The 27,800-nt window shown below is 34.9% G+C and overlaps 1 protein-coding gene across 5 annotated transcripts in view; it reads left to right on the top strand.

Moving 5' to 3' along the window:
* Pde8 (Phosphodiesterase 8) overlaps positions 1-27,800 on the top strand; it is a 219,236-nt gene that overhangs the window by 66,349 nt on the left and 125,087 nt on the right. The window contains exon 1 of one of the 5 annotated variants that reach the window (XM_023167844.2): positions 14,832-15,104. The exons of the other annotated variants lie outside the window; for them this stretch is intronic. Within the exon in view, the coding sequence (XP_023023612.2) occupies positions 14,996-15,104 (109 nt within the window). The 5' untranslated portion in view covers positions 14,832-14,995. Of the gene's footprint in view, positions 1-14,831; positions 15,105-27,800 lie in introns of those variants that run through there. 5 annotated transcript variants of the gene reach the window in all.

Below are 27,800 nucleotides of genomic sequence, written 5' to 3'. Positions count from 1 at the left end.
TTTGAAAGGGCACAAAATTCTCTTTCCAATGAAACCTAATTTGTCGTATTTCACTCAAACATGTAGGTATTATGAAGAAAAACAACTACAACCCAGTACTTTGAAATGTGTAATTGACTTAGTAGAATCCTACTTCAGCAAGTGCTGAAAATGTGACCCATTTGCTTCCATACAATAATACAGATTTTGTTCGAATCTATTTCTAACATTCTGTAGCATATCAGGTGTTATACTTCTGCACTCTGCTGTAATTCGTTGGCGAAGATCTTCTATGGACTCGGGCTGCGTAGCAAAATATTTATTTTTCAAGTGTCCCCAATGGAAAAAGTCTAAAGGCGATAAATCAGGTGACCTGGCAGGCCATTCGATGGGACCTCTCCTTCCAATCCACCGTCCAGGAAACCGGTCATCTAAAAACTCTCTTACCGGAGCAACATAGTGAGAGGATCAATTGTATCTTCAAGCATGTTCAGGTAGACCTCACCAGTTAAATTCCCAGGAATAAAAAGTAGCCCTACGATATGACTACCTAATATGCCACACCCGACGTTGATTTTTTGAGGGTACTGGGTATGGACCTCTCGGAATAAGTATGGGTTACTGTCATCCCAGTAACCGCAATTATGCTTATTCACAGCTCCATTCAAAAAAAATGTACTCTCATCGGAAAATGAATGATAGGTGCGGATCATCAATTAGTAGCTGGCTCAGTAGTTCACAAAATTGCAGCCTTCTATCAGGATCATCTTCATTGAGTTCCTGTACTAATTTAATTTTGTAAGGATGAAATTTATAGGCTTTTAATATCCGTATTATGGACGAACGGGAGACACCTGAGGCTGCAGCAAGCTGACGGGTACTTTGAGTATGATCCAATTCAACATGTCCCAAAACAGCGACTTCCACTGCTTCATTTCTGATCGGTTTCCGTGGCTGGTGTTTCACATTACAGACAGATCCGGTATCGACAAACTTTTGGACTAACTTGGCAACGTACGAATCATTCACATTTTTACCGGGATGACTGTTATTAAAGAGGCGAGCAGTAAGTCTAGCACAACTATTATGTTGATAATAAATTTTAACAATTTCAACTCGTTCAGGAATGGAATAAACCATTTTTACAGTAAAGTTGAAATAATTTCAAAAGCAACCGAACTGAATCAATGAAAGTTTGCCTAAATTCTTTTTGTACACTTATCTGCTGTTGTTATTTGAACCAAAAAACGCATGAGAGAAATTGAGGAATGTAGTAGTGATAAAAACGCCGTTTTTTCCGCATTTTCATTAACACCGAAAATATCGAGTAAATGTTCTTGCTTTTTTTATAACTATTCAAGTAAATACAACAAATTAGGTATCATTGGAAAGAGAATTTTGTGCCCTTTCAAATGATATATCACTCGACCCCACTTTCCATTTAAAATTTTAGGGTTGTTACTCACCCTCGCTAGGGGGTTGAAGGCACAGGTAGAAAAATACATCTCAAATGTGTCCCCCTCAAAAGCAAAATTGACCTGTCCGAGCCTTTTTGCGTTGAGTTACAAATAAAGGAGAAAAGCAAGGTGCATACTTTTCGTTGGACCACTCGATATCTGAGAATTGTACACCATGTAAGTTTCAACTGGAGCTTTCATGATAATGCACATAGTTCACGTTTATAACATTCTCTGTCACAATTTATGGCTGATATCACTTTTTCCAGTTCGATAAATAGCAAGAATAGAAAACCACTCATTTGTGCATAATCCCAAGTGACGTTTTCAATTTCTGTATCCATCGGAGCTTAAGTGTAGACGTAAATGGAAGAAATTGAATGGATATAGCAATATAGCGACTGACAACTGACAGGTAGGTACTTTTAGTGAAGACTATATCTGAATCGTGACTTCATCAACATTTTAACAAAAACGTAGTAATAATGAAGTCGGTTAAATTCGGAAAAAGTTGACAATTTCAAATCTCATTTGAATTGCGATTTGAAATTTACGAATCGAACGATTATGATACATCATTGGAGATTTCGCCGAAGAGGCTAACTTGTACCGGGTATTTATTTTTACTGGTCCTTATAAGAAAGTAGCATTGTCTTTTTTAATTGACGTCATCTCCGAAACGTATCGAAATTTCCCGAATTTCAAAACATCATGAATTGAATACAATCAATGTTCTGTTCTGAATAATTTATCATTTCACAGTTAGCGGCTGAATCACTTTTCTATTTCGCAATGAACATTTGACATAATTACATATATGACATATTAATCTACACGAGGGACTCGAGTGGTATTTTTTTCAGATCGGATATTATTTCATTGAATATTTCAATCATCTTCATATTTTCTATAAATAACCTTTATCATCTTTCTTATTTACTTCACTTCAATATCATTTTCTTATCGATAAGGATTTAAACTTAAGTCAGCTACTCAATTTCTCAGAGTTTTCTGTATCATCATTCATTGTTTTATTCAATATTAAATTAGGCAGAGTTCTACAAAAATATTGATTCTTGAACAAACAACATCGGTATACATTTATGGTGCAGAACTTGGAAGAAGAGGCCATTATTGGAAATTATTAATAGGAGAGGTCCTAGCACCGATCCGTGAGGAGCACCGTTTACTATAGGCTCTGAATTAGATGCTCTGTTATCTCCTAGATCGACATATTCCTTTCGATTTTGTGAAAATGATGTGAGAAGTGAGAAAGCTACCCTTCTAACGCCATATTCATTCATTTTATGAAATAGTGAGTGATGAGAGACACAGTCGAATGTCGTACTCAAGTCACAAAACGCTATGTAGACCATTCTCAAGGCCATCGACAGTGTTTCTCACCATACTAACAACGGCTTGTACAGTAGAGCAAGACTGAGGAAACCGTACTGATCAGGATTCAAAAGTACCTGTAATGGGGTACATCGTAATAATGACGCACATGATGACAATGACAACAAAGATGATACAAATTTGATTTGTATGATTCAGTTTTTGGAACTAAATACTAAAATAATACTATATGAATGAACGATGCGATGATTGATTCGTTTTCGATCGTTACTCTATTCTTAAGATGGATTTCCACCAAACGGACTCGCTTGCGACTATTTTTGTCTTCAAAAACAGAAACAAAACACTTGTTTTAGTTTTGGAAAGAAACTCGAATTCCACCACAAAACCTAGTGTGAGTCACGTGTTTTGTTGTCAACCGTTTTCTATCGTTTACCATTTCCACTACTCGCACAGACAAAACACCGAAATATTTCAATCTTTCCGCCTGTCGATGGGACATTTTATAGTTGACAAAAACAGTCGCCCGCAACACATAGTATTCGAATGGTTTCTTATTTTGACAACTTAAGTTTTTTTTGTCGAAATCGGATCAGTTGATGTTTTATCCAACTGGTGGAAAACCGCAATTAGAGAAAGTTTGTGTTCGAAGTGTACGAGTTATTTTTTTTTCTGGAAATATATATGCCAGTTTCTTTTCAGTTTGAGACTTGAGGAGTTATTGGTTTCAATGAAATCTGGATTGATTGATTTTGTGAAGTTCCAAGCTGCTGAAGTGCATATTTCCACTTCACTGAAAAAAGCGAGGCAGTATACGAATATAGCGATTGCATTTCTAAATCACTTTCATTAACCTAATAATCCATCAACAATCTGGGTAATATCACCATGACGTTTGGATGCTGTGATGAGGTCATACAGAATAATCTATATATTGTAATCAATTCAACGTGGGTACAATACTGGTTCGATTGATATACAAATAATTCATGAAGGACTAAGTGGAAAATTCATTTATTCATCAAACTCGCATCCCTCCCCATTGTGCAAAAGCTGGTAGGTTGTCAACTTGTTGATTCAATTTTGGGACTGAATAAACGAAAGTTCAGATCTGTGAAGAATACAAATTTTCTCTCTCAAATAAACAACGTCATGACGGTACTTTTTCCATCGACCTAAGTTCACTCACCACCACAGAACCGTTTTGTCGGTTGCGTTGAGTACGAATTATCGAATTACTAACCGATATTAGATTGGAAATTGACGGAAAGTTCGTTCTATAATGCTTTTAATTCGTCGCATTCGCCAGATGTATTGTCCCCTCTTTGCATTGTAATTTAATAGAGTATTCGGTAATGAGGTTGCAAGTTGGTTGTAGCTGTTGCTATTTAATGACAATTGCTGTTTCGTGAGTGTGTTTTGTTTTTGTGGAAGTTGTAGTTTTGTTGATGGTATGACGGGAAGACAAGAAATAATGGATAACATGATGTATCGTGGTAATCGGATAATCATTAGACTTGTAATATCGGCAATCTAATTTGGTTGTTTCGTTTGTTCGATTGTTCAGAGTCGTTTCTACTTCAAATCAAATGTACTACCACCCTCAGAAGTCTCCGGGACACTTCTCTATAGTAATTAATATCATTTTCATAATTCAGGTAAGCTTACAACAGTGAGACTATACTTCGTTGGTAGCAAGTACATCATCTGATTTTCAATAAGAGAGTTTATTTTGATGTAATATTCTTTCTCAAATTCAAAACTTTGCAGGCATTTCTCAATCCTTTCATATGTCAAAAAAATCGTAATTAGCAAAAATAGCAAGTGCATAATCTACTTTTCAATAATAGAGTTTATGTTGATTCAATATTCATTCTCAAATTCAAAATCTTTGCTGGAATTTGTTATGACTTTTTTGTGCCAAAAATTATAATAAACAAAAATAGCAAGTACATAATCTACTTCTCAATACTAGAGTTTGTGTTGAATTGAATATAAATCTCGAATTCCAAACGTTTGCAGGCATGTCTTATAACTTTCATTGTCGAAAATAGCAATTAACAAAAATAGCAAGTTCATCATCTACTTCTCCATATAAAAGTTTGTCTTGATGCGATATTCATTCTCAAATTCAAAACCTTTGTACGCATTTCTTATTACTTTCTTGTGTCAAAAATAGTAATTAGCAAAAATAGCGAGCTCCATAACTATTTTTATGGCAAAAACAGTGATTAGAAAAAATTCACAATACCAAAGTTTGTGTTGATGTGATATCAATTCTCGAACTCAAAAACTTTGCAGGCATTTCTTATAACTTTTTTGTCGAAAATAGTAATAAACAAAAATAGCGAATCCATCATCTACTTTTCCATCATTTGCAGTATCAGAGTTTGTGTTGATTTGATATCCATTATTGAATTAGAAACCTCTGCTTGCATTTTTCATAACTTTTTTGTGACAAAAATAGGAATTAACAAAAATAGCGATTAACAAAAATAGCAATTCATCACCTTACTTTCCCATATAAGAGTTTGTCTTGATGTGATATTTATTATCACATTCAAAACATTTGTACGCATTTCTTATTACTTTTTTGTGTCAAAAATAGTAGTTAGCAAAAATAGCAAGCACGAAACCTACTTTTCAGTAATAGAGCTTATGTTGATTTGATATTCATTCTCAAATTCAAAATCTTTGCAGGCATTTCTTATGACTAATGACAAAAATAGCAATACACAAAAATTGTAATTCCATCATTCACTTTCCAGTATCAGAGTTTGTATTGATTTGATATTCATTCTTGAATTCGAAACCTCTGCATGTATTTTCCATAACTTTTTGTGGCAAAATTAGTGATTAAAAAATAGCAAGCACATCGTCTACTTTTCAATACTAGAGTTTGTGCTGATTTGAAATTCATTTTTGTTCTGGTGCTCATTATCAACCCTGAGTACTATTCATACTATTCGTATAAATGCAAAGCCAGCTCTCAGTGGATGTACTGGTTTTCTCTAATAACGTGTAGATTTCAACCCACTTGTCGATTCCTCGTTCCACTTTCCCCTCAATATTTCGGAGAGCATTTACGTGTGTTTGATATGCCTCTAATGAATTTACAACCAGATAACGTAATTCATATCTGACGTCATCGCGAAATACCTGTCTGATAAGCGAGGTAATCATTAATGATTGCCGAAATGTGAAATATTGCGTCGGACATATTTATGGGATAATTGCACGCCAGGAAGTTTTGTACGATATAGTAATATTCGAAATAGGAGATAGAAGCTACATGAAAACACCATAAATGTATAGATAATTTTTTTTGTCTGCTGATGGGTGATCAATCTTTGTCCTGATCTGTGATCGATGGGAAAGATCAATGTTTTGAAAAATATTTTTGATGTAACTACCTACATGTCATTTAGTTTTTTGAGACTTGAAATGGGGGATAATGTATTTGTACTAGAAACAATTAGACTGTTGAAATACAAAAGAAAATGCAGGGAAACAAAGCAGCTTCAAAGAAGAGAAAAAAAATTAATATCGTAACAAACCTGAAGCCGCCCCTAGCGATATGTCGGCCAACGAACTAACACATGACATCACCGGAAAAGGAATGCAGTCAGCAACCGCCGATTAAACTCTCGTTCAGTATCGAAACGACTACAGAATTCTATAATGATCGTTATCGATATATAAGGCCGGCTTCTCGTCTCGAGACGGCAGTTGAGTTCAGAAATTGAATCGTGCGGTTGATCAAGGAATTCAAACAGTGGAAATGAATAGACACTCAACAATCATAGTTTGAAGTTATGGAGAAGAAGGAAATTGGGAAGGTTCCGAAAAAAACGACATGAAAGAAGTTCTAAAGTAAATGAAAATATAAAAAGCTGGCGAAGCAAATGAGATTAAGAACTGATGAAATGGTAAGAGAAATGAATAGATATTAACTTATAGTGAAGCATAGAGAACTAGAAAGGTTCATCAAAGATTGGATGTATAACCTAAAAATGTCCTTGCACGAAAATAAGAACAATCCCAATTTGAGGAATATTAAAAAAATATTGAAACAAACCATGGAAAACAAATAAACAGTAAAACATTCAGCATGCTGAAGGGGAAAACAAATTAACTCAAAGTAAATATCAGTTCTGAAATAAATAAAGAACATTTTTCAACTTAATAGACTAATTAAGTAAGCACTTTGATTCAGCTGATGAGAAAGTAACATATTTGAAAAAAGTATGATTATGAAGGATAAGAACCAAGTGGTCTTTTGTCGCTGTTCACAGATCTCATTTCGATTACTGCAAAGGTATCTATAAAGCTCAGTGGCATGTACTGGTCCCAACAAATACAATCATCTATCTTTTCTGGTCTGCGGAACCAACACATGTTCTTTGAAACGTGTTAATGTGGAACGCTCAGTTTGACCAACGTACTTTTTTGTCATTATCCTCAAACTTATTTCGTGAATCCAATACTTTGTTGGTGCTTCTCGTCTTTCGGGTTGTGTGAATGAAAAAGGATGCAGGAAGATCTGTTACATTTTCATCAGGATGGTCCTCCATCTCGTTATTTTCTTTCCCTCTGACAGTGATTAAACGAGAGATTTCCAGATAGATGGATTGGCAGAAGGGGGGCAGTTGAATGGCCTCCGAGATCACCGGATTTAACACCGTTAGATTTCTCTCTTTGGGGGCATCTTGAATCCGTTGTTTATAAAACACAACCTTCTGATTGTTGAAGAACTCAAAAGACCTTATTACTGTTTAGAGCGAAATGGACGACATTTTATAATTAGATGTGTGAGTTTAGAACGCTATTTTTTTGGAAAATGTTCATTAAAAAACAATAAGTCAGGGTTCCATTGGAAGTAGAATTGAACGCCAACCCTGCCTCTCAACCCCCCTTCTCATTTAAAACTCTAAGGGTAACATCTACTCCTCCTAGAGGGTTGAACCACCAGGGCTACAAATAGTCCTTGTAAGTGTCCCCCTTGACAATAAAATAGATCGGTTTTTTCTTTCTTCTTTCTCAGATTGTCTACTGGAAGGAAGATATTAAGGGCGGTAAGTTTCCAAATTAGCACCCTGTATATGTTATTCTATGACAATTCTGTGACATGAATGACTTTTCTGCGTTTTCTAGGCCCTCGGAGCGGATGCTGAAGGGATATATGAAGTTTGAGAGTTTGGTTTTTGAAAAATCGAGGCTAATACACACACTTCATAGATTGAGAAATGTTTTCCCAGTGGTTTCAGAAGAGGGATGGAATTCTTATAAAACTTTCATTTCGAGAAATAGCTTTTTTTCAGTATACTTTGTGAATGTAGCAAATTTTACACATCCCACTCACTTATTAAGAAACTTTGCGCCGAGGATCACTTGTTATTCGAACTTTTATTATTGATGAAGCTTGTGAAGGAGGCGTCGGAAGTAAATCCAACATCATCAATATCCGTTATTGCTCTGGAATACATTATAAGCCGATGTCGGTGAGCGGAATCTTAATTTTGCATAATTATCAAATACCGAGTGTATAAATATTCAGTACAGCAAACCCTTTACGGAGTCGAGTTGATTTTTCAAAATTACTACGAAAACATTTATAATTATTGATAAATTATCTCGATGAAACCGGATTTCTGAATAGATGATTCATAAAAAAATGTCAGTCATCAATCCAAGAAGAATTCAAAGTTACATTTTCACTACCACCTATGGGAATGTTCAACAGCAATTACGCGATATCGTAAAAAAACTGAATTTTCTGAATGATCCAATTTGTCAAGTACTTTTCAAAGGCTTTTTTTTATCGTTGTTACTGTCTTTAATAGTCCTCTAGTGTGTTTTTTTATTCATTGTCAGTTTTCGTTTCACACATATGCCATTTTTCACTTCATTCATCCCAAAAATCTCAATAGATGGTGATTTTTTTTTAAGTTCAATATCAAAGTATTCCTCTTTTACTATAAAAAATTCGAAAAATACAGTAGGTTCATTTTTCTGTGAAAAAGTTGAAATTTCAAAGCTTCCTACATCATTTTATTAGATAATATTTCTGTAAAAAAAGTGAAAAATGCCCTGCTTTCACTGATATACTGGCATATGCTTTCGAATCTGAATAAAACTATTCGAATAGCCCAAAAATATACAGGGTGTTAATTAAGTATGTACCATAAATTTAACAGACGGTTCCTTAGGTAACTTTAAGACGAAATGTTCATATAAACATGGGTCCGCAAATCCTTCGTTTTCAAGATACAGGGTGTTGAAATAAAAGTAAAAAAAAAGTTATTCGTGAATATCTTAAATATCCTTCACCTGATTTTGTTGTAATTTGGCAATGGTATTTATAACATTAAGGAGCTAATTTAGCCCGAACGTGATTCAATTTATTAAGTCCAGTGGCGTCTCGAGCGGGATTGACTTAAAAATGTACGCCACTGACTCTTGTGCAATTTTTATTATATCTTTGGATCAAGCAATTAGAAATACAACTTTTTTGTCTCCTGAATTTTTTTCGTATTTTGCTTAGTTTTTAAGAAAAAAAAGTCGACCTAATTGCATATCCCTGGACCTCACAAGGAATAATATGGGGAATTTAATGTTTCTTTTGGAAATTATTATTTTTACAATTTTTTATCACCAAATATGTAACAATAACAACAAATATTGAATAACATTAATATCTAGACTAACGAATTGCACTAAATTAAGTGTTGGAAATGGCCTCCTTCGGCTTCAATACAACCGTCTAGCCGCCGCATCATTGAATTTCGCACTCTTCTGAAAATACCATAAATAATAATCAAGGGTTGCCTTGAAAAACGATCGCAGCATTTTATAAACAACTTGACAGTTGTTGTCAGCTTTATAAGCTTTTGATTTATAATTTTTATAAAAAGTGTGTTTAGCGGTTATTTTTCAAACCATTTTTGTAAAACATGGTTCAATTTACTAACAGTGTACTGTTGAATTCATGGTACACACTTAGTTAACACCCTGTATATTCTACAATTTTTCTTTGAATTGAAAGATGTATATTTTTATAGGAAAGGTTGATTTTTTCAAAGATTTCCTCATGTTTCTTGTATCAAAATGGAGAAGTGGAAAGCCAAATACTTCATTTCCCCAAAAAAAAACAATTTTTTTTATTTTCACCCACTTGTCGATTCCTCGTTCCACTTTCCCCTCAATATTTCGGAAAACATTTACGTGTGTTTGATTTGCCTCTAATGAATTTACAACTAGATAACGTGATTCACCGCGAAGATCAAACTTCCTCTTGAAGATGATCACTTGGTGATCGAAACACTTGTCGAGGTGTTAAAATAACGGTTTGGTGTTGGGAAAAACACTCCAGTAATATTCAAACGTTTAAATTCTATAATAATGATTAAAAAAGTTGGCTTTGGCAAACCAGTTTGTTTTGTACGGTCGAGGTCGTCGTATTATGGTATTTCTTCCCGACGTTTCCTCCAAACTTGTTACTTTGCAGTGCAGGCAATTATTTTTTTATAACAACAATCATTATTACGGTCTTGGAAATGTGCATTTTTAATTTGATAAAAAGTGTAATTTTCCCCAATGCCACCGCCATCTTTGAATTACAACTCCATCATACCAAATAATAAGCGGTATCACAAAATTTCATGAATAAAAATTACGGCGACCTTCATTGTAGCCTCACAAGAAAGCCACTACATGCTTATGAATGTATCAAATTAGTTACGGTATGCATACAATTAATGCGACAGATATAGACATCTGAATCCATTGTGCAATTCATGATGATTGTTGTTTATAACGTTTCCACTTCGTATTTATGAAATTATAATCGTCACAGTAATATACCTGTATCAGTTTGATGATATCGATGGTTTATTTGAACTCATGGAGTAAGGTGAGATTAGAGGCCATTCGAAAATGTTATGTTTATTCGTCGTAGAAATCAGTTGGCTTGATAAACATTGTTCGAATGTTTAAACCTAATTAATTTTGAGTATCTTTCAAAGATAAGTTTTTATCAAATTTTTATACCTTTAAGTCATTTCCTTAGCAACATTTCGAAAATTATGGATTTTCACATAGTTTTACCAAACAAACTTGGTACACTCGATATTAAGAAATGTTGGCAATAAAGCTGTGTTTTTCCAAAAATGCATATTCTGAAAAATATGCTGAAGTGGTCGAAAAACAATAATCTAAATTTGAATACATCAAAGACTAATGCTATGTTATTCATTCTGCGTGGGCACAATCTAAACTGTAATTTTTTAGAAAATAGAAATGTCAACATCAGTTGACTGTACAGAAATATACCATACGAATGCAAAACTAGGCTCTAGAGACTCGTGCATATTTTTTTTTCAAATTAAACATTTTAACAGTGGCAGTAACCTATATCCCAAAAGCCTGTGTGCATGTTTTTAAACAAAGATCTAGCAATATGGCTGAACATTTACATAAAACAGTTGCTACTACCATTACGTCATCGTACCGCCCTCTTTCACAAAAGTTATGAAGTAAATGAATGCAAATTCTTCTATATTCTGCCTGAGACTGTGAAAAAACTGGCAAAACATATATGTGTTTAAAACAATGACAAAACAAAAGAATTCCTCGACTAGATTTTGAAGTTTTTTTTCAATCTTTGTGAATGTTTATAAATCATTCATTGGTTACTTTACACAGGTATATTTAATATATTATGTAATGCGTTGGAACAAACACGCCGAATACGTCGCGTGTTTGTTCCAATGGTTATTAAATAAATTTAAGTTTTTCAAAAAAATATTCTCTCTGACGCAGCTGAAAATCTTATACCTCAGTTTGGCCCAAACGCATATAAACTATGCAATTACTGTGTAGGGAGGAATAACGGGTAACTATGTGAATATTATTGAAGTGACACAGAAGTGACTGTTGAAAATTATATATAACAAAACATACACATATGCGTCACAGAAACTATTTAAAGAGTTATGAACCTTTACTTGTAGACACTTATATTTCATGAATCTAGCTATTCACCATCACAAAAATGAACAATTTATGGCTCGAACACAATCATGATACAAGATTCAAACAAAAAACAACAAAAATACCCAAAGTGGAAACAACCAAACATAAAAAGTTTCTGTCTTATCTGAGTCCAATTGTCCATGCTGAAATACCTAATGAGTTAAGACATACCCGCAACCAACAAATATTCAAAAAAAATGTCAAAAAGTGGCTTCAAACAGTACCTGCAGAAAGAGTGAACCAAATTATTGAAAGAAGGATATACTGAATAGTTACCTCAAACAGTAAGTTAAGTATAGAGAGCTCGAATTCCATCGGATATAATTATAGAAACTATTCTGTTTTCAAAATCGTTCAATTAGTCATAAAGGAGGTGTACGTGGATCCAAACATAATTGGGACTTTACTTGCGTTGACACGGTCGCGGCTTCCCATCTAGCCAAAAGTTCCAAGTCTGCTGGAACTGCAGCATTGTTTGGCGAGAAATTGAAAAGGAAAAAATACCAAAATCTTGGAAACAGCTATCTGTTTCATCCAGTAGCGGTTGAAACTTTTGGTGTTTATGGCCCGGAGTCTCTGTTATTCGTTCATGAACTCGAAAGGAGAATAGGCCAAGCAACGAAAGATCACCGTTCTACCTCTTTTTTGATAGAAATAATTAGTATTGCTATTCAACGTGGCAATGCTGCTTCAGTACTTGGAACTATTCCTCCTTCACATAATTTTGATGAAATCATGCATTGCCCTAATTTCAGAACGGAACTGAAACCTCTTCGAAACAAGCCGAGACATATGGATATTCATCAGTCTCCTATCAAGGTTAATTCACAAGTGATTGATCCACCTTCTTCTTTTTCAGTGCGGTCAGTGGACTCAGGTCATTCTTGCCCCCAAAAAATGAGTTGCAGTCCTCGTAGAACTGGTACCCTTTTAGTGGAAGAGCTTCTTGAAGCAAGAGCCGAATCGATCCCTCTACGAAACCCTTCTTCACTTGGAAGGATCGATCGCAGCTTGAGAAATGGTTCTTATGGAGATTCTGTGAAACATGTTCTTCCTTACGAATCGGTAGATAGTTGTCCTGAAAATCTAGAGAAGAAAATTGGATTGAATAATTTAGGAAACACTTGCTACATGAATAGCATTTTACAAGTGTTGTTCATGACGAAGAATTTCAAGAACGAAGTTTTAATGATGAACGAGAACGGGAATGTTTCCTACTTATTCATCAAACTCAAACAACTGTTCATGCAGCTGCAGTTTCGTAAGAAGGTATCATCTTTCCCTCCAACCGATTTCCTGGAGTCTTTGAAGTCCACTAGATACTCGTTAGGAAAACAAGAGGATTGTTCCGAATTCTTGGGGTTCTTGTTGAATACTCTTCGTGAGCAAAACAATAGCAAAATCAATACTCCTGACCGCTCTGGACTGAATGATTCCGTACAACCCATCTCGTCTTGTGTTTGTAAATCTTTTACTGGAAAAATCCTCACTTGTTTACTTTGTGGTAAATGTTCAAGAAGTACCGAAAACTTATGTGAATTTTTGGAACTTCATCTAGCTTTTCCTAATACGACTAATAACCAGCCCGTGCAAAGCTTATTGTTAAATCATCTGAAAATGGAATTTTTAACAGGTGATGATCGACTGTATTGTCAAACATGCGCCAAAATTACTGACTGTTATAAGGAAACAAGTATAGCTGAGGCTCCAGTCAATCTAATAATAACACTGATGATTTTCAAACAAGACTCAACCTCTAAAGGAAGCAAGAAACTCTTTGGAAGGTTCGAAATAGATGAACATTTCAACCTAGCAGACCACTGTTATAATATTCATGCAGTCATTGTTCACTGTGGTTCTGGCGTTGAATTTGGTCATTATTACGCCTTGGTCAAAGAAGAAACGGACTGGTTTAAGTTTGACGATAGTCGTGTCACGAAGTGTTCTGGCGATGCATTGAATTTATTGGAGCCTCTGGAGACACCCTACATTTTGTTTTATAAGAGAGAGGACATTGTTAGATCAAGATCTTCAGATGATGTGGTGCTGCAGGTTTTTCCGGGTTTTCCTGCAGCTGAAAAAGCAAATGCGCCACTGGAATCAATGAAGTCACCCCGGAGCGTCAATTAACTTTTATTGTTGTTTTTATTTTATTTTCATATTTGTTTTAATTGAATGGTTACTTCACAGATATTTAGTTATTCTTTTTATGTTATTTATTATGTACTTATTAGGTCAAGATATAATTTCACATTCAATTTCTTTAATTCCACGAGTTTACCTTCATACACATATTTTACAGTTTAATATTTACATTTTTATATTTTTACATCTTCAGATATTAACTATCTATGTTTATACATTTTAAAATTTATATTTATGCGTCTCTTGATATTACTATTCTACATTTATACATTTCACATTTTATGTCTCCAATTTTACAACATTCATTGATATATTAGTTAACTTGCTCATGCACAAGTTATACCTTTTATGAGCAACAAACTGATCTATTTGCTGAATTATATTGAATAATTGTTATTGTAATTTAATATATTTTCGTTGGAAAAATAAGGAATAGAATGTGCTCATTGACGTCTTTCATAGTATACATTTAACCCACTTATATCACTGTGTTTAACCTTGTTGTTTGAAATAAACTATACTTATTATTATTGTTTTCACACACTTGATGTGTGCATAAGAAAAATGCTGCAACGTAGATTCATCCGTTATAATTTTCTTCACACTGAATTTACTTCAATAAAGTAATCACCACATCATAAAATAATTCCTCTTCAACATCGCCTCAGGCTAATTGTCGTACTGCGATTTGTTTTTGTTGGTATCGTTTTTTTCTCACGTGAACATCAATTGTCTTCCCGGTAGTGATGATCTTGTGACATTGTTTTAACGGACGGTACATTCTGAAATCAGTTCGTCGTCAGTAGTTGCGTGGATAAGGTAGATCTAGAGTTCGTTTTGCCTTGAGCACATGTGACAGAAACGGACGAAAAGGTGTCTTGATCATGGAGATTATCTCTCTGCAGAGATAGATACTTTTTTCGTGATATGAAGCATATCAGTTTTGTTTACGATTTTGTTGACGAAGCTGGGAGTGTAAATCAGGCGTGAGTTGTTTACGTGGACCAGCGGAGAATCGTTTTGAAATGACGGAATGTTCGAAGAGAAAAAGGAAAGGCAGTGCCTCAGGCTCGAGCTGCTCTGAAGTATCTGATGCATTGGAGAGTGACGGTTTGATATCACTCAAAAAGATTCGTAAGTGGTTTGATGCTTTGTATTTAGGGAATAAGCCATATGGGAAGGAAATGATTATTCCGATAATTACCTCGCGCTTCAAGATAACATTTTTTGTCTGCTGATCGCTAATCTAAAGTCGCAACGTTGTGTTTTCAGAGATACGGCCATCCGAAAAACAAAAAATTGTATATTCCAGGAACTCAATTCCTACAGTGAAAACTCGTGAAATAATAGCTTTTTTACTATTTTACTGTCACCTTCATTCACTCATCGCTTTCCTAAAAATTGTTTTGATTTCTTCGGAATTGTATCTTTTCCAACAAACTGGATTAGGTAAATATTCGTTTTGAGGGCACCCGATGGTTTTTTTTAGTTTACTGTATTTTGATGCGTAGATTATGAATCCGAAAGAAAAAAGCGGCGCTCTCCCTCATTTACAAAGTTACGGTTCTTCAAAGTTCAGAAAAGGGCAACTTTTCAAAAGATAAACTATTTAAAAACAGGCATGTATTTACTAGGTCAACTTTACCGATACTTTACTTCTTATACAGTAACGATTTAATATACACACATCGGAAACGTCTAGGGATATTTTTATAACATACTGAATATCATAAAAATAAATGCACGAGGTCGTTTAATTTCGATTAAATTGGTACACTCGACCACCCTGTATATTTCTGTGGGTTGAACAAAGCCTGCAAAAACGGTAACTAATATTTTATCAAGTTTTTTACAAACTGTAGGTTTTTGGCTAAAATGAATAATCTGAAAGTGTCGAGTTTGTACATTCTATGTAGTTCTTGCTCAGCAATTAAACTGGAAATATTGTGCTTTAATATGGAACGCCATCACTTACCATTGGCCGAGTTGAATAGATGTGTAGGGCTTCTTCAAGGTGGCATGCGACAAAATGATGTAGCTCTTCGTTTGGCGGCGTTTCCGTGAAACTGGCAGTCCAGCCGAACAACATCCAGGGCGAGGACGCGCTACAACTGCAGTTCAAGACCGATTTTTGGTCTTAACCGCAAGAAGACAACCGACAATCACAGCACCTGAGTTGGTTAACGTGTTGCAGCAGACGCACCAGGTAACCATTGGTAGTGATACTGTCAGAAATCGACTGCATGAAGCAGAACTCCACAACAGAAGGCCACTTAGATGTCCACCTTTGTCGAGAGGCAATCGCGGTAGAAGATTAGAGTGGTGTCGAGAACATCAAAACTGGGATGCAAATGATTGGGCCACAGTTTTGTTTACAGACGAATCCAGATTTGGATTTCATCCAGATTCTCGTCGAGTAAGACTGTGGAGACGACCTGGAAATAATGAACGTTTGAGACACGTCCAGGGAGTCCACACATACAGAGGTGGTACAGTAATGCTATGGGGCGGAATCATGATCGGCGGTAGAACCTATTTCCTTTTACCAAATCGCTCCCTCACAGCTCGACAGTACCTATCGTCCGTCCGTTTGCTGGTGCTGTTGGTGAAAACTTCCACCTAATGCACGATAATGCTCGTCCACATGTCGCGCGTCTAGTGACTGACTGGCTCACCAACGAAGGAGTTGATGTATTGCCATGGCCAGCACAATCACCGGACCTGAATCCCATCGAGCATGTGTGAGACATGCTTCAACGAAGAATTACTCCGCATATGGGGAACATGCACACAACGTTTCAATTGAGAGAGCTTTTAATCGCTGAATGGCCAAATGTACCTCAACAAGATATTGACAATCTCATTTTGTCGATGCACGATAGATGTAGGGCCGTAATAAACCAGCGTGGAGGCCATACTTTGTACTGATTCCAATTTTTTTTGTATTATGATTTATTTTCGGGGTGCCAAAGAAGAGCCATATTTTTTTTTAGTTTTGCTTATATGCGCACTCAGTATTTTTGACCATTTAATAAATTTTGTTGTAAGTTACATTCGTTTAATAATCACTCGTCAACTTTTTTTTCCCTGAAGCGATCTAAAAAAAATTATTGCCATTTTTAAAAATATCCCTAGACTTTTCCGATGTGTGTATATCGGTATAGAATGATGATACCACAATATTATGGCGTAATGAAATCTCTGCTGTCATTTAATGTTTCCAAAACAGCATACCATTAACAACAGCCATACCATTAAAACAGCATACCATTAACAACAAAGGATGCATATATGATGATTCACGCAGACCTAGTTCTGAATTTTTGGGGGGTAATAATTGATAATAAACTTAAATTCGCCGATCGCATTGTAAACCTCAATTAAGAGCTGGATTCAGGGTGAGAATTACTTATAAGAAACTTGGTTTGTCTGCCGCTAAATCGGCTTATTTCTGACTAATTAATTCTCATTTGAGGTATTTGAGAATTTTTTTTCTGGGGAGTATGTTGCAAACAATTGCAGACTGTTTTCATTATTCAGGAAAGAACAAGATTCATGTGCAATGTCAAAGTCGAGACTACTGCAAATCCTTGTTTGAACTACATACAGTTTGACAGTCTTTGGAGTTTTTATTTCCGAAACAGTCTATATGGAAGACAATTTGCAGCTTTGTCAGTGAGACTTGATGTTCTTTGGACAATAAAGCTTATTAGCATTATCATTAGAGTAAATGAAATTTTTACGAGTAACTTTCTTATTCGTTCTCTCTTGGCAGTGCTTCAAAATTAATGAAAATAATATATGCGCTCTTGTCATATTTAAATGTGTATTGAAAATAAGAAATTTCACAATTTAAAAGAAGTCTGCGTAGATATTATGATAGGAATAGGAATGTTCTCAATGAAATTCGAAATATCAATAGTTCCCAGTTTAATTACGCTGTAGGATGTAACACAATATCCTTTGTCGCATTAGGCAGGAAATTAATATTCGGCATGGTTTTGCCAAATCCCACGGAGCAGAGAAATTGGAAAAGATGAATTATTTGGTGTTTTCATTCGAAATATTAATTTGTAGCGTATGTTGATTTTTATTGAAATTTGTTTTTTGATACGTCCGTGACAAGAGGTCAAATTGACTCGCCCATCTCGGGCCTAACCCCCAAATGTAGGTTCTTGTGGTTTGATATCAGTGAAATTGTTTTTATCTGCCCTATTATTCCACCTGAAGCAAACACTGTATGGTATACAGATCAAAAACGAAATCTTCACCGTACTTTTTTGTGTACAAGGCATCCAAGTTTCATTCATTTAAACAAACTATTATATTTTCAATGAGTTCATCCCTAGCATCTCTGTTCCGTAATTTTCGTCTGCCAAAAAGGTTCACAAACGTTTTCTGTAGCCTCGCCAGAGGAGTTGAGGCCTTTTGAAGTTAATTGAAGCTCTGAAACATTCATTAGACACTATACCGTTAGTCCCGTGTTTATTTGCTTCGTGGTGGATGGGTTAATGCATTGAAGGAAGGTTAGACAGCATACATTAGCATTGTGTAATGGTGTTTGGAAAGTCGACGAAAATTTCATGAAAGTAGAAAAGTCACCAATATTATTCCCAATTTTAATTTTGATGCCACGAGCGAGAAGATCGGATATTTTTTTAGCAGGGGATCCCACGATGTATCATTGAGACATATTAGGTTGCAAAGCTCAGATGATAAGAAGAAAAAAATGTTATATAATATATACCTTTTTATCGGTGGGGGAAGCGGCTGTAGATTTTTAAATATGTAAAAAAATACTGTTGCATGGACATACTCGAGCGCGTCAGATATTGAGAGCATCAATGTCCTACGTATTTTTAATAATGTTGGTATGTTAATCTGATCGTTTGCATGATGTGGATGGTTATACGTAAGGGTTAGAAGTGAAAAAAAAAATTTAATCGAGGGCGTCAGATTTTTCAAGGGGTTGTTAAGTGCAACCAAAAAAAGCTCTCATTCAATAATCTGACGATTTCGATCTGACGCAAACTCGCGGCCATTATTATAATGTGCAAAAAAAATTCGCCATTTCGAAATACTCAAGCGCGTTGGATTAAGATATATATGGTTCATCTTTATGTTTTAGATGTGCTGTCTCAAAATCTGACGATTATCTAGAGGGATTCGCTCAATCTGACAAAAACAATATTTTTTTTTAAATCATTGAACCTAAATAATTGAAAAGCTTAGGAAGTAGAATGCAAATAAATAAGTATATGTTTTTTAAAAAGAATACTTGTATTTATAAAAAAAATTATTAAAAAAAATGCTCAAAAAAATTTAATTTTCTATAATTAATTGATTAATTAATGATGAAAAGAGAAATGAAACTTTCTATATTTTTTACCACTTTTATTTGTGATTAACGTTACTGCAGTTTCGTCCTATAAGGACATTTTGTTTGAAAGTTTGAAAATGTCCTTATACATTGTATAAGTTTAAAAATGTCCTTATATATTGTATGAGTTTGAAAATGTCCTTATAGGACGAAACTGCAGTAACGTTAGTTACAAATAAAAGTGGTAAAAACATAGAAAGTTTAATTTCTCTTTTCTTCATTATGATTTACTACCACGTAGTAACGGCTACATCCATGAATTAATTGATTAATTAATCATCTTTATCACGAACCAGTCTCTGTGATCAGCTCTGATGGCGTCATGGCAACAGACTTCAGAGTGGGGACGGAGTGAGAGAGATAGCGAAAAAGTGAAAAGAGAATAGAGGAATGTAAACTCGGAGAGGAAAATATAGATATCACACAGCTGCACGCATTAAACTTTATCGATGAATTTTTGTTATTTCGGCTTGCGGAAATCGTCAAATTATATATTTTTTGTTAACCTTGAATTATTTCCTTCAAAATAAAAAAAATTAGCTATGCTCGAGAATGTCGAAATAACGTTATTTTTTTACAACTTCGCTGCCCTCCCCTTTCTTTACGTCACTCTCAAATTGTCAGATTACTAAAATATACACTTTTCAGCAGGTAATTAACTCACCCTACCTTAATCTGACGCGCTCGAGAATTTCTGATGATCAATTTTTTTTACTAATCTGATCCTTTATCCCTCACAAGCGGGCTTATATATGGGGCTCATATTTGGTGGAGGTACTTAACCGGGTACAAGGTATCTCCCTGTATATTAATCTGCCGCGCTTTAGTAAATCCCGAAATCCCCACTTGGGCTCCCCTATTATTATAAGTGATCATTAGTCTAACAATCTTCAATAATTGAATAGAACTGGCCGATACTTGATGAAAATCCATACTATAAAACTAATCAATACAGTTTATTGTATGATTTTCACTATCAGGGTTTTACAAAAACCGCGACACGTGTTTCGCTATTCAATAGCTTCTTCAAGCATAAACAGTTTTTGCTTGAAAACCCTTATAGTGAAAATCATACAATAAACTGTATTGATTAGTTTTTTTTAACAATCTTCACATAAATCCAGTGGATTTGTTTGGGACCTAAACCCCAAGTTTTACCACAAATTTTTCGACATGTCCATAGACATAGCTTTATGTAAAACTTTTTCCAAGTGAGCGTTCCAGGTGAGTTTTTTATCAAGGTTAATGGCAAGATATTTCACCTCCGTTCCAACTGGAATGACCTCACCATTGAGGAAAAGTGGCGTTAAACCGTTCTATTTTCTTCTCCTTGTGAAGGGGATTATCATAGTTTTGCTGGGGTTGACAAACATCTGCTCCCTCTGGCACTAACCGTGAACAACGTCTTTCGTACTTTGGAAGATATTGCAAGCTCTCCTTTCCGACTTGGACCTTGTTAAGATGACAAGGTCATCTGCATAAGCTTGGGTACTTGGGAATCGATGAAGTTGAAGTTTTTGCGTGGTTCTGATTGGCGATAGTTCTATTGGTGAGAAAATTATGAAAGTGTTTGAAAAAATGATTGGTTTCTTCAGATATTTTGTTGTATTACCAACTTTCATGTCTTGCTAACTTTATTTCAGAATCTACTTTGAAATATAATGGATTAAAAAACTGACTGTTTTTCCAGTGTTATAAGAAATGTCAGATAGCAATATGAGAGTAAACCAATTTTCCATTGATCATTCTATGATTCATAAATTTTGAATTGAAATTTATACTTGCTTCTCAAAGAGTGATTAGAATACAAATGTATTGATGAGGATGTCTTCATTTTCGGGATAGAGTAGTGTTGAATTTCGACAAAGTTAACTTTTGTCGCTTACTTTTGAAAGATACCAAAAAATTGACGTGTTAAAATTCCAAAACCTATTTTTGGATGTCAATTTGAATGTACCAATTGTTTTTATGTAGATATTGAAAATCTGTTCAAACTTTGTCTCGGGAACTTTGATATATCTATCAGGATGTATTTAATAGATTATAATAATAATATAATAATAATGGCTTTATCCATACATAAATGCATTTAATATTACTATCATTTGAAACAGTGACATTAAGAAATGAATAGACCTTTCATACATCGTCTGACTTACGCTACCTTCAATTTTGAAATTTTATGTATTTGTTGGTAGTAATATTGCTTGCAGAAATATCCATATAACATTATGGAGTCGAACTCTTTCTGATATTTTTGAGAGTTTTGGTAATCTGATTATATTTTTTTATTACAGTCCTGATAATCGTTCGAAATTTTTATAAGTCACAGTCAATTCTTGAAAAATTCATGCACACCCCAATTTTTCAACGAATGGAGTACCAAATGACTGAAATATGACCATTTATTTCCAAAGAGATTGAAAAGAGTTGAGAATAACCTAAAACTTTTTTGTCCTATCCCTATTTTGGAAACCATGGGTCAATTATAAAAAAATATCTCGGGAGCATTAAAAATAAGCAAGTGCTACTTAATCCTGTGATGGATTTATCTTTTTTATTTTGAAGCTCATTCGAAGTTAATATAAATGGTTAATATTACTCGAAAAATCACCAAAATAAGAGATACCCGATACTTCGAAATGTTCAATAATGGTTTCTGGAATATACATTTCAACTCAGGTATCTCGCGTGAACTGTTGATTTGAATTTTCATTATTATTTGTTCATCTTGAGAGCGCACACTAATTGTCAAAATGGAATAGACTATGAAGGAAGTAGCCAATGTAGAGCATTTTCATGAAAATACTTCGCCGTTTAACCCTTCATTTATTATTTTTTCCTTCTTTATCCAACTGTATCTATTAGATTAATTTTATAATTCAATTAAAAGTCTAGCTTTCATTCTCGAGTTGGTAAAGCCACGAAAACGAGGACGTCAATCGAGACTCCCGTTTCTGCTAATTGTTATTCTTCCTGGTGGAAATTGAAAGACACTTCTTATTCTGGTGAGCAAATCAACTAAGCCACTAGAAGCGATTCATTTTTCGAAGCGTTCAGTTTCTCTCGTTCTTCAACTGCACGGTCATGAATTAATTATGAAAGTTTGCTGCCCGAGCAGTGAGTGGGTTGAACTTTTCTCTCTCGCAACGACATACCAACTTAATTGCTTAATTGAAATGTATGGTGTGGAAATCGACCGATTGTACGTTAGCTAGGAGAGAAATCGGAAAAATTGCACATATACAAGAGGGTTGGAGACAATATAATTAAAATCCGATTTATTGCTCTCCCTCCATCTTTTTCTGCACTAAACCACCGACAATTTTATTGGTTTTGAAGTAATTTCATTCATTATTCACTCTCCATTCGAGATCGTAACGACCTTCATGAAAAACCGCCCGTTAATCAAACCGAAGTGCTCGATGGAGATGCAGACGGATATTAGGTAGACAAGTATCTGAGTATTCGATAAGATCGTCATCAATATCAGATTCAGCAAAGTTATAAAAAATTATTGATGAATACAACATTTTTCTTTGAAAAATATAGTTTTAACTCATGCAGTAACTTGTCAGGGTGAACTAAAAACGTACTCTTTCTAAACCTTTATAAAGTTGTCCGTTACAATTCTTATATTTTTTAGATTGCAAAAAGTGGAAAAACCCAAAAAGGTTGATAAAATGCTAACGTCCTTAACAACAAAACAACAATTGTATTTTGTTCAATATGAACTATATCTTTGACGGTTTCTCAGACAATAATCAACTGGTATAATGTACTTCAGTCCGTTCGTGTATACCATAGACGTGCAAATAATAAAATTGTTTCATCAAAATGGGTATTCTGTTCGGGCAACTTACCGTTTGCTTCGGCCGTTTTACGGTCGCCATAATCGTCCTATTCGCAATGTGGTGGGTGAATTTGAGTCCACTGGTTCAGTAAACGATTTACCAACACCCGTACATCGACGAAATGCAAGATCTGCTGAAAACATTGCCGTTGTCTGTGAGAGTGTGCAGGAGAATCTGAGGCAGTTTGGGCATTGTGGCCCAAACCCTTTCAACTGGATTGAACACACAATAGTATGGAGGCAAACAATAGATTATAAAGCGGACAAATTAATTTGCAGGTAGTGGTTCCACTAGTTAATTACCGAAAAATCAATTAGGATAATCATCTTTAGGTATATAAACAGCTAACCCCTGTCTTTAGATTCAGTATCAATTTACTTCTCCTGAAGATGCAAACCTTGTTAGCGAAACGCGCGCCGAGTGCAAAAATATCAGTTTGGTGTTCGGGTAATTGATCTCTAGAAAAAGTTTTCAAAAATCGGTTTGCAAAACCACTCACTACCTCACCTAACCCCACGAACACACGGCACTGATGAAGAAATATTGTGAAACGGACAAAAAGTTAGTATTCAGCCAGTCCAGCTAGCCGAGCCTTTATTCCCCAACTATCTGGGCGACTAGAGGCCACAGGCAAGAAATGTTTATGACTGTAGTCTTATTTTTATTGCCGTTCCAATTGAGAATGGATAAATTATACAAAATTCAACTGAGCCAGGAACTGAAGGTAAACGACCAAAGACAACGCTGGAGCAGTTGGCAACTGACCTAATTCTCATAAAAAATCACTTTAGCGATGAGGCCCATTTCGGGATAGGGTTTGGATGTACCGATTATCTCAAATACAATAATGTAATTTGATATTTCGCAGGTTTTTTTATGCTTGGAACACGAGAAGGTGCTTTTTAGGGTTTTTCTTGTGCCTGAAGATATCTTTCTCGTTTTGTTTAGTTGTTCTATCAGTGCAGCTGTAATGGAAGAAAACTTCCTGAGGATGTTGTGCTCCTCTCACACAGTAACCTTCATGATTTTCGTTCAGATCAATTGTAGTTTTTCCATCGTCTTCGTTAGTGTTATCTAGATTGATGGGTAAAACTAATCACAGTATGAATCTGTATCGACTTCATTCGTTATCGCTGAATTATTTTTAGACCATATCAGTGCGATCATATATTTTAGAGAAGTCAATATCGTTTGACTTGTTTACATATTTTCCACTGAAAATGTCTTGTTTGTTTTATGAGAAATTGGTATCATTCTTGGTACAATTCGGAACACCCGGTCCCTTCGCCATTTTATGTACTAGTTCGACTGAGGAAACCACTGTATTTCTTGGACGGCTTTTAATGATTCAAATATTGATTTCCACTGAGATCATTCATAATAAAACCTCATATAAAAACTCAGAATCAGAAATGTAAGCACTCTGATGAATTCCGGTATGACTTTTGTGAAATAGGTCATTATTTTGTTATGCCGTATAAATTCGTGGGTTTATGGGTAAACGTTAGAAGACCAAGGCTCTATCTATCCCAGAATATTAAGGTTTCAGGTTGTTTCTACTTGAATAGTTGCTCTAGTACGTGTTTCGCTATACAATAGCTCCTCAAGCACAAAGTAGTTTACGTCTGAGGAAGCTATTGTATAGCGAAACGAAGCTATTGAATAGCGAAACGAAAACGTATCGTGTTTTTTTTTTAACCTTTTATAGTGAAAATTATAAAATAAACTGTATTAATTAGTTTTTCACTATGGATTTTCATCAAGTATCGCCAGTTCTATTCAATGAGTACGGTTTTATCAAATGAATGACCATATAGGTATATATGTAACTACTATTTATGGCACAGTTTTCATGGTGACTCTCAACTCGGTCTTCTCCGAATGGTATTTAAATCCATGATATTATATTTATAGATACTGAAATATTTTCAAATGTTCCGTGAAGTTGTATATCCACAGAAAATGTATCGCTTTTGATGTTGGATACTCTTCGTCATTCATTTGCATTCTAGTCCGTTTTATAAATTTTCGAGCACGTTGGACTGCGAATTCCGCGAATTTCTCGAATTCTAGGATATTCATTATTCCACAGGCGTGATGCGTATTTTGTAAGAGAAAGAGGGAAAAGAAAAACCGGATAATACTGCTGCGAATCGTTATACACAACGTATATTTCAGGGGTGTACTTTGCAAATGATCATCTGTTTTTTCTGAGACTCTATATTTAATTCATCAATATCATGATTTGTTGTTCAAATAATAATATATTTACTTGCTCGCATACAAGACAAAGTAGAAGAGAAATACATTGCAAATAAATATCGTACAATCCACGGAAGCAATATATGTTACTTATGTGTGTTGTAATAAATAGGGAATATATCCACACATATACATATACACATGTATATACACACATACATATATACACATATATCAAAAGCTTAATCTCAAATGTATAAAATGTACAGAATAGAATTATTGAAGAATAAAACAAAACAAAGTGATGTGATATTGTCTAAATTATATATAAATAAACTGTGGTGAAATAAAATGAAATAAAATGCAATGCACAATGAATACATGCAGTTTCATCAATGATTAATGAATAAATCTCAGCGGAGGCATAATTGAATTGATGATTTTCAGATTTACACCAAATTATTCTGATTAATCATTATACCAATTTTTATATCAGAACTGTATGAAATGGACATCTAATTACTCTGGTCAAATATTTCTCTAATTCTTGTTCGAGGCATGCTGCGTATTTATTCATTTAATTAATGTTTCAATCGATTATACAACCCAAGAGTTTGAATATTTTTTGGTAAAGAATTATACACAACAGGTCCAAAAAAAGGAAGATCTTTGCCCTATTGACTTGTGTGAAAATGTTGCTATGTACTTGTTTTTATTTCGAGTGGCGTAATTATGGTTCGACCTACACAATGTTTCCTTTTCCTTATATTGATTCAATACCAGTGACTTGTAAAACAGTTGTCTAGGATCAAATACTCCTGATAGTATATATAGCATATCACTGTAATAACGGGGCGGTTTATTCAGCACTAGTTTCAAAAATTTTCTTTGAATGACTTCCAGTAGGCGAAGATGTGGGCGTCTCCATTGGTTTGGTTTCATTCGGACAAGAATCAGTTTGAATGTAAGAACAGAAAGTTCGTTTTTTGTGGATATTTCAAAAATGGAAAAGTGAATGTTATTCTGTTTTCTTAAGTTTCACACATACATTTCATTTGGACATTTGTTTGAAGGTGGTTGACAATGTTTCGTGGTGTATTTCATCAGTTCGGACTTCCATTGTCTAATATAATATAAATTGATTTGAAATCCCTGAAAAAGATATCGACTAAGAGAAGAATTCTCAGACGTATTGGTGAAGAGGACCGACACTAAATGGGAAACATCTGTATATCGAAAACCCACTCACACAGGACAGTATCTGAACCAGAAATCCAACCACCATCAATCGACTAAGAGAGGAATCATCAAGACTCTACTAGATCGTGCTTTCGAGCTCTGTAATACAAAGAAAGGTCTCGAAAAAGAAAAAGGCATCATCACCACCAAACGCGGACTGCGATTCCGAAAATTGCATTTACCAGATACCCTGCGAGTGCGGAGAATCATACATCGGTGAAACTAAGAGGCCATTGAAAGTTCGCATTGCTGAGCACAAGAAACACACACAGCGAGGAAAACCAGCAAATCCGGAGCAAATCCGGAGCAGAGCATGTTTGGACTCATCAACATAATATCACGTGGGTTCAAGCTGAAATCATCCACAAAGAGGAACCTGGTTTAGGAGAAAATTCAAGGAAGCCTCGTGAATGTTGTTTAACAACGCATTCAGTCAAGCTAGCGTAGAGATACGTAACATATGGAAACCTCTTATGAAGCGAAAAACGACCAACTCCCGCCAAACGGTCATCTCCCGCTAAAACCAATGAAGAGGAAAGAGGGTATAGGTGAAAGGTGAAAGCCCCTGAATGACCTATAAATAGTCAGATCTCGAAGGGATAAGTCCAGTTATCACCCGAAGACGATTGTGGATACTAACAATCGAAACGTCGTGACGTAACTTGGTTTGGAATCTTTTAATTTTTATTTTTCATTTTAATTTCTGTTAATAATATTTTTTAATTTTCAGTTTTTATTGATATTTCAATTTTTTATTTTCTGGTTGTGGCTTGTATGTTATTTCCTTGTAATTTCAGTGTTTTGTTTTAATAAAATTGTTATTTTCGGTTAATCCTTTATTTTTTTCAGGGATTCCAAATCAATTTATATAATAGTAGACAATAGAACTTCAATGAAATTTTTCATTTGGAGTTTCAACGTGTCCCAAAAAGTTGAATGTGTATATCTACAAGTTTGAGATATGTTATCCATGATGATCTATTCTACGGGAAAAACTTCACGTCATAGTCATTCAGGCCTTCTGAGGGGGTGGAAATCAAAAAAATCATATTTTAGAAAATTCAATTTGTACACCTACGGGATTGGGATACTCCTGATGATCGATTCACCAAAAAAAAAACACCATGTCATGTCAGAGTTTTACAGTTCTGGAAA

This window comes from Leptinotarsa decemlineata, unplaced genomic scaffold (genome assembly GCF_025532065.1).
Source record: "Leptinotarsa decemlineata unplaced genomic scaffold, Ldec_3_MD MMD2_tig00001719_RagTag_RagTag, whole genome shotgun sequence".
NCBI lineage: Eukaryota > Metazoa > Arthropoda > Insecta > Coleoptera > Chrysomelidae > Leptinotarsa > Leptinotarsa decemlineata.
The sequence above is the reverse complement of the archived record's forward strand: the minus strand, read 5'-3'. Positions and strand labels throughout refer to the sequence as shown.